Source organism: Bolinopsis microptera, chromosome 6, assembly GCF_026151205.1.
Source record: "Bolinopsis microptera isolate Bmic1 chromosome 6, MBARI_Bmic_1.0, whole genome shotgun sequence".
NCBI lineage: Eukaryota > Metazoa > Ctenophora > Tentaculata > Lobata > Bolinopsidae > Bolinopsis > Bolinopsis microptera.
In genome coordinates, this window is record NC_087077.1 from 11,028,860 (window position 1) to 11,045,657 (window position 16,798).

The 16,798-nt window shown below is 37.4% G+C and overlaps 2 protein-coding genes across 3 annotated transcripts in view; both read left to right on the forward strand.

Moving 5' to 3' along the window:
- The window catches only part of LOC134817388 (uncharacterized), a 99,124-nt gene that overhangs the window by 13,027 nt on the left and 69,299 nt on the right, over positions 1–16,798 (forward strand). The gene's annotated exons all lie outside the window — the stretch shown is intronic.
- Positions 233–10,657, forward strand: LOC134817185 (uncharacterized). Of its 2 annotated transcripts, none has more exons than XM_063826323.1 (13): positions 233–424; positions 553–661; positions 842–1,193; positions 1,379–1,474; positions 1,750–2,318; positions 2,479–2,917; positions 3,120–3,216; positions 3,385–3,483; positions 3,855–4,000; positions 4,159–4,282; positions 4,573–4,827; positions 9,905–9,998; positions 10,143–10,657. In XM_063826323.1, the coding sequence occupies exons 1-13, from the start codon at positions 265–267 to the stop codon at positions 10,276–10,278; spliced, it is 2,676 nt and encodes an 891-aa protein (XP_063682393.1). In that variant the 5' UTR covers positions 233–264; the 3' UTR covers positions 10,279–10,657. The 2 variants fall into 2 exon arrangements, with proteins under 2 accessions (XP_063682393.1, XP_063682392.1); XM_063826322.1 differs by lacking the exons at positions 9,905–9,998; positions 10,143–10,657 and adding exons at positions 7,796–7,888; positions 8,156–8,553.

The window sequence follows — 16,798 nt, forward strand, 5'->3', positions numbered from 1 at the left end:
AGAACCGATCCTGATCCTGACTATGGTGTACAATACACCAGTAACATAACTCTTAACAGACCAGCTGCTGATGAAGAATACAATTGCAAATTCTCATTTGATGACGAAAATCAAGTTACTGCAACAGTGAAAGTTGTAAGTATTCAAGTTGTAACTCATGGACCGTTCATTTTCTTTGATTACAAAGATGGAACCCTCACATCTATAGATTGTACCTTGCAAGGAAATTTAGGATCAGTCGGAACTACAGTCAAGGAAGCCTCGATGACTTATAACGGACAAAGTGTTTATAATCGAACGGGTAAAACTGAAATTAAGTATTCCATTTCTGATGTTTCAAACGGAAATGATGGCACATACAAATGTCATTTCGTTCTAGATGACGAAGAACAGTTCTCAGAAACAATATACCTTATCGCTCGCAGTAAGTTGATATCATTCTCATTTCAATGCAAATGTTTTCTTTTTTACCACGTCTAGAAAACTTTGTCATAAATCAGAAATCCAGCCACGAGCACGTCTAATCCATCAAATGATGTAGTTGTTCTTCAGAAGCTACAATGCTGTTGTTGCTCGATTCATCTCCAGTAACACAGATAGTCTCCGGTTTTAAGCTTACGTTGGAGTGTGATATTGCCGGTGGAGCAAAATCGTTTAAATGGTGAGTTATAATATTATATGGACTTATGTAGTCCGGTAACGGCTTAAATCTTTAGATTTTCACAATAAAATTCTCACTAAGACTTGAGCATTAGGTTTAGGTTTTTGCATAATTGCCACAATTAATTAGATGTCTGCAATCGCAAGATTCAAATTGAATCTCATGAAAATAATCCGTAAGGTTTCAAAACGGCGAAGAGTTAACAGTCTACGAAACGGTATCAGTAACGAAAGTTGAATCAAATGAACTCACTGAAAAGATGAAAATCTCACTGATAACAAACAACGATAGTGATAACCCGGTGGATGATCAATTTAAGTGTCAAGGGATAATATCAGACGAAACAGTTAACTTTCCTGAGACCATTTTCAATTCCAGCAGTACTTCTCTTCGAGTGTTTCCAGCTAAAACTACAAAGGCTCCTGCCGATAATGAACATGCTTATGAGGATGAGTCTCACGAGCTTGTGTGTCAGTTCCCAGACAGTAATGTGGTGACTAAGTACACTGTATCGTGGGAATTTAATAAAAAAGTAAGATTTGAACAACTTTTTCATATTTTACTTAAATTTACTCTTGCAAATCACAACAAAATTTTATCGATTTCAAAGTTGGGCACATCTCCAAACTTTGTAATCTTGGGACTAGTTAAATTACAATTAATAATTATTCACTGAAACCGTTACTTAACCTATTTTTAACGGCCCATCTAACACAGATTATAGTGGATCAGACCGGGTGGTATACAGTTGACACCGAACGGTCTATTGTTGATGAAATTGCGTTTATCGAAACTATTCTAAAGATTACCAAGGTAAGACAAACTCAACGTACTTGACTTGACTTTACGTTGTAGTATTCCCGAAATCCATTGGACAACAGTTCTCCACAGCCTTCTGTCCTCCATTATCTAGTAATGTTAAGTAAGGTCGCCCCCTGTTAGTATGCCCGTATGGCGTATCTGCGTACTCAAGTCACAAAAATACTTTTTCTCAGTTAATTACGACAAGTATTATGAGGTAGAAATATTCACATAATGTTTCCCTCGATAGTAGTAACTTGAGTACCAACAAAGTCCTTAACACTCAGGTAGATCCAGGAGTTGACGGAAAGTACTCTTGTTCCATAACCTGGGAAAATGGAGTCGTCATTAATTCTGGAGAAACAACACTGACAGTGCGAACAATTACAGAACCCCCAGAAGCTTTCTCCATGTCTTCTGGAGCACCTGTTACCCTAACGTGCTCCGTAGAAGGTGACAAAGTAGCTGCCATATCATTTTCAGTAACAGACAAAGACATGTCACGTGATATAACAGTGGAGGTAACTGAAACTCAAGATGACCAACAAAGAGTTACCACAGTTGGAAAACTCACCCCCAATCTCACAGTTAGCTCTTATATTTATTGTGCTGCCCAGTGGGATGATGATGCAACCATTCTCAAATCCACCCCAATTTCTGCGACTGTTCTGGCGGTCAATATACAATCTCCTGATGCTCCTGATGGATGGGGCGCTGAAAACGGGACACTGAAGATTGAGTGTTCAGCTGATGTACTGCTACCTTCATTGGAGAAGGTAGATGTTGATTTTGAATGGATGCTACGTCTAGAGAAATCATCGCAGTGGGTTAAAGTTGAGGGCAACAAGGATATCGAGTGAGTCCAGTGATTGGAACAGTTTTGTTAATGCATTACCGAAAGATTATAATCTCAATTCTTATGCATAATACAGACATAATATTATGATTGAACTTGCTTTTTTTCATCACAATTTTTCCTTCATTTAAATGTTATTAATAACCAATTGATAACCCAGATTTGAGATCGAGGAACCGAAGATTGGAGGAGATAAAAAACTAATAAGTACTCTTACTCTTGGTCCAATACAGATTCAACACAGTGCATACGATATTAAATGTAGCGTCGACTATCACAGCGATACTGAGGAAGCGTTTCATGGAGGGAAGGTATCATCTGACGAATTTGAACTGAAAGTGAGACACATCAAGTCTTTCTGGGTTGACTCTGATGACACCATCGTTGAGGGCGGATCTTTTGATCTTGTCTGCTCGGCTTATGGGCCTCCTGAGTCTGTTGTAACGTTTGAGTTAATCAATAATAACAATGAACTTGACAGCTCCAGGTACACTATTACTGATGAAAGTAGTTCTATCTCAGAGAAGCAGAATTATCTCCACCATTACACTGTCACGACATCAGAGGCTGTCCTAAATGGTGACTATTTCTTTTGCACGGTAGGTGCTTGATGTAGCTTTTTCATGTCTTTTGTGCTCTTTGCTCAATATGAACATCCTTACCATAACTTTGCATCTTTGTAATTCTCGGATGCCCCAGTAACGAATCACGATATTTTCAGACAATTGGTATAGTTCTTCTTTGAAATTTAATCATGTACACATGTATTATCTGTTTTGATTTACATCTTTATTCGATTAGGTCCAATTTACCGGATCATCAGTGACGATGAGTAAGCAGTTACGAGTGAAAACATACTATGATTGCACCAAAGCTCCGATATCGTCCATCGAAAAAAGTACGAATGTAGTCATTAACTTAACTATTATAACATTCCGGATTAAAATTCGAATTCACCCTTAATCATTCAATTACAGCATGAAAATTTGATAGAGTCAAAAAACAATTATAACATCAGGCTATTTTTTTCACAACTGATGGAATTCATCTAAACTATTTTCCTCAGTTTCGGGAATGTCTATTAAGTTCACGGATGATAAAGGGGACAGAACAGCTAAAGTAATTTGTCCTGATGATAATGACAACATGAGATACATAGTTGATGGTAAGGAAGACTTATTCATGAAACTGAGAACATAACCAAGTATTAAATTGGCGATGATAACCTTATACCTAGTTACCTACCTTACTCGGGAATATTATGACTGGGATAAAGTGGTGGGTTTTGGAAAATTCCGCCATATTTCTCCCGGTCATTAATTTTCCCAGTCATAAATTAACCCGCTATAATGTTCCCGAGTAAGGTATACGACATTTTTTAGTCATATATGAGAGGCAACAGTTTTGTTGAATGAGGCACACATATTCAGTGTTCTATATATAAAGGTCGGAGGGCTGGGTGAAGTGGTGACTGGTCACTGTTTTTCATTATCTTGCAACATCTTTACAATGCAAAAGTTACCTTATACTTTCCAGTTACTGATGACGCCAAGGAGGAATCATTTTGCTCAAAAAGCACTGGCTCCTATGAACCACCTCAACTTGCAACGTGCAAAACTATTTATCCCTTCGTCGATGGAAAGTATGAGCAAGTTTGGGACCTTCAAAAAGCTGATTTCACGGTTAGTATTTCTTGTTGAATTTATTATCATCATAGCTAAAATGAATTTTCACTTCAAACTAGGTTCAGTATTCTAATCTCATTCCTAAATTCTTTTAAACCTACATCATTTTCATTAAACCGCTTTAATTCTATAGAAATCAAATCATCTTATCAAAGGTTTGCGAGTATGAGAACACTAGTGAAAACTACTACTACTCTTCAACGAAAATAAGGAACATTTTAGCAAAGAAATCAGATACATGTGGTACTTACATAGCAGTCCCTTGCCTCAAAACTAACGGTATTTAATATTTATATTGTACTGACAACGAAATGAAGATTATCTTTTCATAGATTTCTTGTAATAATTATTTCGTTTTGCATGGTAAATTTTAGATCCGTTCCTGATAACATAACAAATTATTTTTGATCTTTGTTATGTGCAATTCGAATTATACATATTATGTCATAGAAGAAAAAAAAAATTGAAAAGACAAATATACCAATATTAACGCGTAGTCATGCGGCTGTGTCGGTGTGTTTAATCTCACACATATTGTATGTTTGGATATTACATTAACATCACTTCAGAATGCACGTTAGTGGAGAACAGGCGAAAAACTGACTGTGGCTGGAACGAGGACACAAAAGCTCTAACCATCTACTACGCAGTGAAACTAACAAATAAAGTGTGGACAGTAAAAGAAAGAGACGCTCTTGTCAACCTGCCTTTAAAAAGCAAGCTTCGGTTTTGGGATTGTGACAAGGATGAGCCATCATCTAGTGAAGGCAAATACTTCGATCAGATGGAGTATGATGCTGATTCCAATACGCTCATTCACAATGGTAAGAATAATAACGATATGCATGTGTGCTTGTCAGCATATACTTCGGAAGGGGTCGTCCCCTTAATTGTTGCTATTGAACGTCGATTCTAATTTTCTCAGACAAAAAAGTAAACTAAATAACGATTAAAGATATTTATATATGCTTCTTCACACCATCTGTTTTACTTTATGTCGCCAAAGTTACATCCACAAGGTTGCTCGTGACCGAAATTAGATTTGTTCAATCATGGAGAATGTCATTTCATAATCGGTTAGAAATTCTGGGCAAAAAAAATGAAACGAGCTGATACCATTAGCCTAGGGCTAGTTTATAACTTGCACCATGAAAACTATCTGTATACACTATTTGTGTATCGGTTATGATTATGTTTTTATCACTGAATTTAATAGTGTGTTATAGTCAGGATCAGAGGACCGCTATAACTATAAGGAAATATTGAGATGTTGGCAGCTAGAGTGCACGTGTCTTGGAAAATGTAGGCATTACACGTGTAAGAAATTCTATTGTATATTATTAATCTACAACGCCCAACAGCTATTAATTTCGACCTTTGATGTACTCAAAGGTTGATGGGACAGTAAATAGCAATACTTCAGGCCTTTATTTTACAAATTTAGTAACTAAACTCGATTGCACATATGTTTTCACAAAGTAGCGTAAACTGGTTTAGTCTTTGTTTGAACTTTCGAATTCGAATGATTTGATGATCTTGACATCTAGCATTCTTTTGTACTACATAAGGTGCTAAAATAACCATCACCTGGGATAAAGCTAAAAATAAAAATAACTTTGTTCAACTTCTAAGAGAAGGCCGCGTTGCAAATGCAATGTGCACAATTTCACAACTCCTTCAGTGTGTCACGTTTACGGAATTATATCGACATTATCTCATCTCCAGCTCAGCTTCACTCAGCACTCGTCAACTAAGCACATATCCTAGCACACAACCTTAAATTCACAAAAGAAAACTGAATAACCAACAGAATCAATAAAACCCAGCTGAATGAATTTCAATGACCATTTCTGTTTCATATTCAAATCTTGACTTTTTATGATTTGGTCAGCATTTTGGTTTTTATTCTTTGGATCCTTTCTTTCTGTTCTCCAATCCAACTGTACATTGTTTATGTATTTAAGTAATCAACAGTGATGTACGGAGGTATCTTTTTTCAATATTGTCAACCAGACGTGGCATTTCACTGTCACTGAACCGGTCATGAACTTTGAAACAATTTCCGTTCCGCAGGGAAAGCAAGTTTTCGTTTGATAATTTTGTTTGCTTTGTACGATATAAGGAATGAACCTTTACAGTCTTGGACGAAGACTATATTATGATTTCTAGTTATCTGTAGTTTTTGGAACATCTCGTGGAATCTATATTCTACATACTTATATAGCAGAGACGATCTTCGGAAAAAATATCCTTTGACTACATAATAATATAGTTGGTTGGGCTGTGATTGTATCGACCATGAGTACCAAGCAAGCAGATATTTGAATTGACTAGATTTCCACTGGTAAGCGATTCGGAAAATCATGGGCCGGCATAGTGCCGGGGCGGGTATGATCCGCCAACCTCCGAGTTACATGCCTGGTGCTCTACCAATTGAGCTACCGGCCCTATTCAGCTCAGGAATTTCTTGCACGCCTATCAGTAAGCAATCGTGTTGTTATCTCATATCTGCTGCTATTAGTACACTGCATTATATGCAGCTGGGATACTCACTGCCATATTTGTGAGTGTGCATACTGTGTGTAATGTTTTTAATTTAAGAGATTTGGTTGGGGAGGCGGGTTATCGTTGTGAAGTACTGTACTACTCACGAAGTACTGTACACGATGTTTTCAACCCACGAGTCAGAGAGCAAGCTCAACTGACGGCTCCCAGATGGCGTATGCACATGTAGGTGAATCGGTCTGATCAAGTATAGTTGGTTGGGCTGTGATTGTATCGACCATGAGTACCAAGCAAGCATGTGCATACGCCATCTGGGAGCCGTCAGTTGAGCTTGCTCTCTGACTCGTGGGTTGAAAACATCGTGTACAGTACTTCGTGAGTAGTACAGTACTTCACAACGATAACCCGCCTCCCCAACCAAATCTCTTACATAATAATATGTCTCACACTATGAAAGAAAGAGTCAAATTGTCCTTCTCGCTGAGGGTGCAATTTCTTGGGACGGTTGTGTTCATTGAGTTGGTAGTTGAGTTCACGTAAGGGACTAAGTCGCCGGTCTAAGCTCTTTTACCAGGCTTTTGTATTGATGTGGTGAATTACCATCAATGCAACAGCTACTATGTCAACAGGCTAACATGTTGGACGGTATAATTTTCCCTTCTGTGGTTCTTTCTGGTGTCGGATTTTAACTTCCGGCACCTCAATTGTGTCATATGCCATCCATTGTTAAGTGAATAATTGGTCTCTGGACAAAAATTCCATCAAATCGGTGAAAGGAAAATCGTTTTTGAAAATGGGACAGAAATTAGACAATATCAATTTTCCATTTTGTAATGCTTTATTTGAGATGCTCTCTCCGGCCGGAATCAAACTTCCAGAACCCCGATTGTGTGGTATGCTATTTCTGCAGATCATACAATCAGAGCAACACATTATGAGATTATGCCATAAGGGCAACAGACTACGCCATCAATGCAATAGAATATGCCATCAAATCGAAAAACTGTGCCATCAACCCAATCGACCTTTCCATTAAGGCAATGGACTATGTCATAAGGGCAACAGACTGTGCCATAAGGCTAGAAACTTATGTGTGTATCGTTTGTTTATAATCAGACGTATAAAGCCATGGGCATACCGAGACGAGATCTGGGAATTTTTGACCTACACCGCAGATCATTAAATCTGTCGGACAACTTTCTGTCGTACCACTTTCTGTAGGTCACCGACCTCGTAATCTATAATCTTAAACCTTTATTCTTAATTAACAGTCCACTATTCCGTTAGATTGTGCCTGGGGCTATAATCAGTATCCCTGTGATCCTGTAACTGGTTGCAACTTTGGGTGCAAAAATGGGTATTGTTGGAGTGGTTGTCTTGGTAAGTCTTCAAGATTTTCACTTTTACTTACAGCTAAATGATGCAAATCTATTTTTTTGAAAAGGAGTCGTTCATGTGATTATTGGCAATGTAGTGTTGTACACAAATAATTTGAGAACCATCGTACCGTTCCAGGACGTCATGCCCCAGAACTAGGGCTATGGTTTGGGTTGAGGTTAAGGTAAGAGTTCTGGGGCTGGACATGAACCTGTAAATCTGGGTCATCCTGCATCAAACGTACATGTACATTCTCCATATTCTTCACAGGTGTCTGCTACTATGCAACTTCCAAGAAAGATCATTGTGTACCTCAATGTAAAGAATGGTGCTGGCTTCAAGGAGATGAGCAAACTAAGAAATACCAAACATGTTCCAACCATTCTGACTGTGAATCTGTTCACAAAAACCACTGTGCTGGATCCTGTTCGGTATTTTAGAAACTGCAGGAAATTAAGGGTTACTAGCTTTAGTTTATAATTTGATATTGGTGGAAAGACAGTCGATTTTATTTCATTTTGATTCCTTTTAAAATAGCATGATTCTAAAGGGAATGTAGGTGCAATCATAAATAAACGTGGGATTTTCATGAACTGATGTTTTAATATTTTGACTGTGCTAATGAATAAGCTAACATGTAGTTTAATAGTTCACCTCTTCTTCCTGTATCATGGCTATCAATTATCAACATAAACGTACTGCCTACTCTGGATAAAATTATAAATCATGCATCATCAATAATTTAATAAATTAAAAACATTCAAATATAAAACTCTGAAATCAAGTAATCACAAATTATTTAAATGAAAATCTCTGTAAAAATTCTAAAATAACTAAAACCTCAAATCAATTCCAGATTTTCTGATGTAAATATAAAATATACTCCATATAAACGAACTGCTTGTTATTAAACAGCGAAACACTGAATCAATCCTGTTCTATCACTCATGAATCTGTGAGGGTCGAGGGATGCATTAGTATCGATATCTAGTACAATAATACATAGTATATCATTATTATAATACAATAATAAGGGAAGGTATACGCTAATTAAACCGATCATCCCTTTTTACTAATAACTAATCTGCCCTCTTTCCCGACTACCCTACTAGCAAATAGCAATCATCACGTGTCCTTGGTAAGAACATGCAATGAAACGAGAATGGCCCGGTAATCGGTGTGTCAGGTGAATACACCGAGGTTGTTATTAGTGATCAGAGGGTAATATAACGAGATGTTTACTGTCGCCTGAGGATAGGTTTGCTTTCTCACGTGTAGCTAATCTGCTAATACTTGACCACCATGTATCCCTGTATCATACAAGCGATCAAGGTACTCCAGGATTTGTATCAATCTCATCATCTTTTAATTGTCTACTAGTGTCCCCTCCGTGATGTCGTGTTCTTCAGGGAAATCTTTTCTGCTTTTTTAGTGGATTCACAAAAACTCGGTTGTGTTTAAGTCGCGTCAATAAAATAAAACAAACGGATTAAGTGCTTTCAAAAAACATCATTTTTCCCAATTTTCCTTGCTGATCCTGAGAAAGAATAACGAAGGCTATGCGAAAGCAACTATTTTCAAAAGATACTTTCTTATTTCTTGACTGGTTCATTTGATTTATCAAAATAGTGTCCAAATTAATTGTTACAATTACGCTCTCATCAGGAAGTTAATGAATTGTATACTAATCTGTTGTCATGAGATAAGGTTTCGTTAAGTATGGTAAAGAAGTAACTTAGTGCAAAATTCACCACGATGAACTATCTTAGTTCGTTGCAAGATTGCAGTTCTGAGATATAATGTTTATTGATTACCCCAATTCACTTCTTATAATATAATATATATATATATAATATATATATTATAATAATATAAATATTCATTCAATATAAATTCAAATGTCTTCTCAATGGTCTTATATTGATTCATAAAATTCATTTTCCGCGTCCGCCAACAGATTAAAAACTGATCGAACGTTTCACAGTCGAAATTATTATTCTTACCCTAAATCTTTTGCAGATATTCCAGAGAGAAAAAGCTACACTGGTCTGTACGTTGGTATCGTTGTAGCAATTCTAATGGCAATTGGGGCAGCTATAGTCATATATTACAGGTAAGATTACAAATAACATTTTAAGATCTTATAGCTTTCAGTATTTCTTCAGCTGCAATAAAATGTATTGATCATACGCTAGAAACTGATCTATCAAATCTGATCTTTCGAAATTTCCAAGCCTTACAGTTACACACAATCCAGAAAGAAGCTAAGAAGAAGAATCAGTGTCAACTCCCAGAATAGTGTGAGCGGCAGTATAGGAGACAACGTTGATCTTAATTATAATGTGTTGAGTAAGGCAGACGTTACATCATCAACAGCTCAAATTATAACATGAAACAACTGACTATCAAATCGGCGATTGTTCATTGGACTATAAAATAATGATATTCGGTGTCATATGTTTCAATGATGTATTTGCAATCATATTTGACGTCTCTCACTCAGCTTGTTATTTTCGGAAAGTTCCGAAACGACTCGAATTCTCCATTTTTTTATTTAAGACGCACAATCATTGTAAAAAGTGATTTATTAAACCTACATATCGTTATTTCCTTTATTAATTACCAAATTATTTTAGCTTGAATACATTTCATTTTTTGATGATGCAATGTAATAATTGATAGGTGAATTTTTTTGGATTATTAGATTTATTTGATATATGTGTACAGCTTTGTATACAATATGATGTTCAATTTTCAATAAAAATAGTTTACGAAAAAAGTTGATCATCTTTAAGATCGATGAGGTTGTAAAATATTGCAAAAATTTGCTTCTCAATGGAACTCATGGTTGATGAGTGTGCACTTTCACGCTATCAAAAAAGGCTTGCACTAATTCTACACACTTCTCAAAATATTCGTGCACGAACTTCTTCATAAAGTTCATGACATGTTCAGAGCCATGTTTACAGCTATTTTGACGCTTGACAATCAATAGGCAATACCGTCGTTCTGTAGTTGGACCATTTCAAACTATAGTTATCATTGGAATTTGTAATGTTCGTACTTCGTTAGATCTATGCTTCGATTTGACTGCCGCACATCTGCCGAGAAAGTCACGCACTCATCAAATTATATGGAACTTGCTTGGACGCAGAATTTTAATATTGACAGTTTAATGTATGGTTCCGACCAGGACATAAACGTTTTTTCGTAGCATGTTTCGTCGTATACATTCGTGGTTCTCATGTGATGTGATATCGTCCTGCAAGATAAAACGAGATCAGCACCTCGAAAATCATCCCATTCACTAGTATATTAGAATATCTGCAGTATCCCCCTATTAGCACATTGTCCTACAACTTACGTTCCGTCATTTCTTCGTACATTTGAAGCTTTAAGTGGAATTTCTATATACATGTGATGTCCATGTGTAGTTTGTATTGTGTAGTTATAGGTACTGTGTAGTAGGTACTGTGTAGTAGGTACTGTGTAGTAGGTACTGTGTAGTAGGTACTGTGTAGTAGGTACTGTGTAGTAGGTAGTGTGTAGTAGGTACTGTGTAGTAGGTACTGTGTAGTAGGTACTGTGTAGTAGGTACTGTGTAGTAGGTACTGTGTAGTAGGTACTGTGTAGTAGGTACTGTGTAGTAGGTACTGTGTAGTAGGTACTGTGTAGTAGGTACTGTGAAGTAGGTACTGTGTAGTAGGTACTGTGTAGTAGGTAGTGTGTAGTAGGTACTGTGTAGTAGGTACTGTGTAGTAGGTACTGTGTAGTAGGTACTGTGTAGTAGGTACTGTGTAGTTTGTTTGTTTGGGGACTGCTTTGTTAGCCAGTCAATGTTTACGAATATAATATCTTTATTACATAATTATAAATATAAAATATAAATAGATTGAATCTTAAACAGTTAAACAAAACATTTGCACGCAATTGATTAAAAAAAGAAAAAAGGATGATTTATTGATTCAAACAAAAGATATAGCACGTACGGTGTAAATATGAAACCGGAATTATAGTATGTAGTAGATACTGTGTAGTTTGCACTGTGTAGTTTAAGTTTTGTTGTTCAGTGTCGCCGCGCCGTTGATCTCCGAGGCTCGGAGATCACTGCTTCAGTGTTTGATCCATGTGGCACGAAATGTACCTAATCATATGAGATTACACACAACATAATATATAACGGGCCTATAATGGGTCTTATTTTATTATTCATGTAGCATTGCTGCTCACTACAGAGTTTAACTAGTCACTGTGTACAAATGAAACTCAGGAACTACGGCCACAATTCTTGAGTTCCATGTGCATACGTCGATTAGTCATTGTTATTAAAGGATTTATGTAGATTGCAGCTCGGTATGGCTGTATCTATAGGTATTTTCGGCTTGAGAGGACTATAAAGTATCAAATGTATACACTGTGTCATATGTTACATGATGGTACTGTGTTTAACAGAGTTTAACATTGAACTTCCTAGGATGAACGGAAGTGAAAAATACCCTTAATCTTCTGACTAGGTCACTGTTTAAATCTACCTAAATGTTTTGCTGGTTGCTTGAGTACCTTCGTTCACGTTGCATCGCATGTGGTCGTCGTCATACATTTATTTGCTTATCTAGTTTGCAACATGGAACTATGGAAGCTTTATAGCTTTTACATGTACATCGTATTTATATGTATACTGTATATAGTACACAGTGTAGTAACATCTTAACATGCTGGTTCCAATCGTTTGAATAGAGTTTGTTATGCACTCCTCCTTTTGGCAATTTGGCACGTTCTTAGAATATATATAAATGGCTATCATGTCGCGCTTAATCATTAATAGCCCATCGCTGACTGTAATAGCTTGATAAGTTAATTAAATGCCACGTGACAAGTCCCAACACGTACTGACTCTAATGTAACAAGCCCCCCAATAGTACATTACGCATCCAATAAAAGAATAAAATGAGTTATACAATTATTTCGCGTGCACTCTATGGTGTTTTCCTCTAGAATCAGTTCTTCCAAAGTGCCAATCGCGTGCATTAATTTGAAACAAATAACTTCCTAACTCCTAATGCTCGATCGCTTAAAAGGAATATGGTATACAGTAATGTAAATTATGACAGGCAGATCCCCTGCCTGGGGATCGCGGTGTTATTTTTTATTTCCTAATTCCAATTTACTTCCTGAGTGACGTCATCTTGGAGCGTCATGACAGTCACGACTTTTAGTTCCTTGTTAGTTTATTAGTTTAACTTATATCGTTGAACAAGCAGCCCAATTTAATTTCTCATCCCAGTATGAATCTCGAATTCCTTTGCTGTTGTACTATTCAGCTCACGGTGACGACGGTGTGTAAGCTTATGACCTTTATCCCCTCGTTCTTTCATTAATTTATAGTTATACGATCACCTCGTATTTTTTTGGTAACTTCATTACTCCTGTTACGATCCTGTTTGTTTTGTCAAAAGTTATATTTAGAGAGATTTGCTAAAATGATTCAAGTGATACTCCTATAGCTTATAGCTTTATTAGTTACCGTAGAATGGGGGAACTTCGCCATGTTTTACAGCTATTTCATGTTATTTAGAAAATACGACACGAGTACTTGAAAAAGTTTATAGCTCATATGAACAGGATTGGTAAAGCAAATGTTTTCGTATGAACCACATCAGCCAGGCATAAATAGTCAGCTAGATTGGTGCCACTGAAATCAGGGCGAAGTTACCCTGCAATATGGGGTAACTTCGCCATTCTGAAACTATACCATATTCGGTGCTAAGCACCATACCACTCGAAACTCAATTATATTTCCTTGATATACCTGCCAATTTTACTTATCTAGCTCTAGCCTGCGTGTTACAATGGGCAATTTGGTCGCCGGGGTAACATCGCCATGCTGCGCGGGTAACATCGCCGGGATGAAGTAGAAATGTAGTCGAACTTCGCCAATACACGTGCGTGACTTTGCCAGCCGCGCGCGAATTTCGCGCCAAACTTCGCCGAACAGATGGGATCAGAAGAGGGTAACTTCGCCACACACAAATTTGAAAACTTTATAATATCAGTTGTGTGCATCATGGCTAACTAAATTTGCCCTTAAATGAACAGGACATATGCTAATGATGTCACACAGAATTAATTAAGGATATAATTGTAAAATATGGGAAATATGCAAGCAGGAAATTTTAGCCACTTTATAGCAATATTTCATGTTGCCTGAGTTTAATTAACATGGTAAACGTTTATTCTTTAATAGGAATACCTTTATAACCATTTGTTCAACACAATACAATACAAAAACTCGATCTCCTAACAATTCAAAACAGTAAAATGATTATTTGAAAAATAGTGGCGAAGTTCCCCGACACGGCGATTTTACCCCAATCTACGGTACTTAACCCATTAGGGACGACGAGTTTTAAAGTTTGCCGATTTTGATGCCGTTTAACACACTAGGTCACTTTACAGCAAAAATGAGATATCCAAAAAAGCTAATCTGTATCTCGTTTACTTTAAAAGATACAGCTATGGTCGCATACGACCCACTCGTCCTGGTCGCAAACGACCCATCACGGTTTTTCGGCTTTAACTTCTGAAACAAAGACGTTAGGATAAAATAAAATAAAAAGCATAAGTTAAAAACATATGGGCAATACTGTGTGACTCTAACTTTTTAAAAATAAAGAATTTGGGTCATTAACGACCCCACTCGGCTCACTTGCTTATTACTACATATGTCCATGTAACTTCTTGAATTCAGCCTAAAGCATGACATCATAAGTTCAAAATCGCCTCTCAGCAAGTGATAATCATCATAAACTGCGAAAAATCGGTTAAATGGGTCATTAGCGACCCACTAAGACCACAAAATTGATTAATTAAATATAATGTTGTCAAACTTTTACAAATATTAGTATAAAAACATGTTATATCTTGGTCATTACTCCTGTACGTTGATTTAAATTTTAAAATCGATCAACTGGGTCAATAACGACCCACTCGGAAGTTGAACCACGACATTAATTATCAGTATCATGTTGTTCTACCATCAAGAAAGACACTCGTAGGTCTTAATTCCACGCAAACCACGGGTGGCTGACTACTAGCCCTTCTGAGATCTGGAGTCTCACGGTAATCTGCAGATCACGTCACCCAATGACTGACGAATAATGGGCAGAATTGGATTGATAGGTAGGTGAGTTTATCAGCTGTTAGTACACGACCGTAATGTCGTGAGACAGCAAACAACATGCCTATCTTTTCCCGATTCCTAGAACGTCCAAGAAGAACTATACAACTGCTGGATTCAGATTTCAGATGGCTGTATCTACTCTCTTCGCAGCTCCCTTTCTTTACTTCTTAGGGGCCGTTCATATATTACGTAATCACTTATTGGACAATTTTTACGCCCCCCCCCCCCCACCACATAGCTATTATGTCAAAATTACACAAGCTTAATCATTTGGAAACTCCCCTCCCTCTCGGCCGATTACGTAATACTTGTTTTCGTTTTGAAAGCTGCCTCGTTGTTGCGGGGTTTGTTACCCAAAACGAGGTAGTTGTCTCAGAGATTGCAGGTTGCAGCACCGCCAGCTAAATGGGGGGGGGGGGGGGGGGGGGGGGGGGGCTTTTTCCTTGTCCTTCTTCACAGAGCTGTAGATGTAGCCATCTGAATGCAGCAGTTGTTTAGTTATTCTCGTACTTTCTAGGAATGAAAAAGACATATTGGCATATTGGATTAGAATATGCAATTTGACCACTCGTCTTTCAGTATTTACCCAAGGTTACATGATATCTCGTATACTTCGTTCAGGGGATTTTTCTTGAGTGACATGATCTGATCACCGTGGGACCCTGGGTCTCAAGCGGTGGGTTGTAGCAGGTCGTTTACCAAGATTCGAAATTGACGAAAAAGGTAACAGAATCTAATAAGCAACAACAACAGCATGGCTATTACCTAGCAAGTTAGGAACGAGGGCCGATTCCTTTTCTTTTGCGGCACGGCCACGGTCCTTTCGGTACAGATTTCCACGCACCATAGTATTATAGTCAGGACGCAACTCCAGGCATATGCAGTAGTGTTATTCTCGCAGCTCTTTGATGAGTGATGACGGCCCTTCAGTTGGCCCTGGATCTCAGAATGGCTAGTAGTCAGCCACCCGTGGTTTACGTGGAATTAAGACCTACGAGTGTCTTTCTTGATGGTGGAACAGCATGATACTGATAATAATTGATGAGGTGGTTCAACTTCCGAGTGGGTCGTTATTGACCCAGTTGATCGATTTTAAAATTTAAATCAACGTACAGGAGTAATGACCAAGATATAACATGTTTTTATACTAATATTTGTAAAAGTTTGACAACATTATATTTAATTAATCAATTTTGTGGTCCTAGTGGGTCGCTAATGACCCATTTAACCGATTTTTCGCAGTTTATGATGATTATCACTTGCTGAGAGGCGATTTTGAACTTATGATGTCATGCTTTAGGCTGAATTCAAGAAGTTACATGGACATATGTAGTAATAAGCAAGTGAGCCGAGTGGGTCGTTAATGACCCAAATTCTTTATTTTTAAAAGGTTAGAGTTACACAGTATTGACCATATGTTTTTAACTTATGCTACAGTTTTTATTTTATCCTAACGTCTTTGTTTCAGAAGTTAAAGCCGGAAAACCGTGATGGGTCGTTTGCGACCCGGACGAGTGGGTCGTATGCGACCGCAGTTAGTAAACAGCGTCTAGCTCTGTTTGTGAACATCTGATTATCACGGGCTTTTCATATGTCTCAAGGAAATCGTTGCCCGCAACTATTTTGTCCTCAACAAAATAAGCCTACATAAAGTTTTAATGTCCCAATCAAGGCAAGAAGTAAAGTGAAATATTTTCCAATTATGACGACTAATTAGCCTAATTATTTAGTTG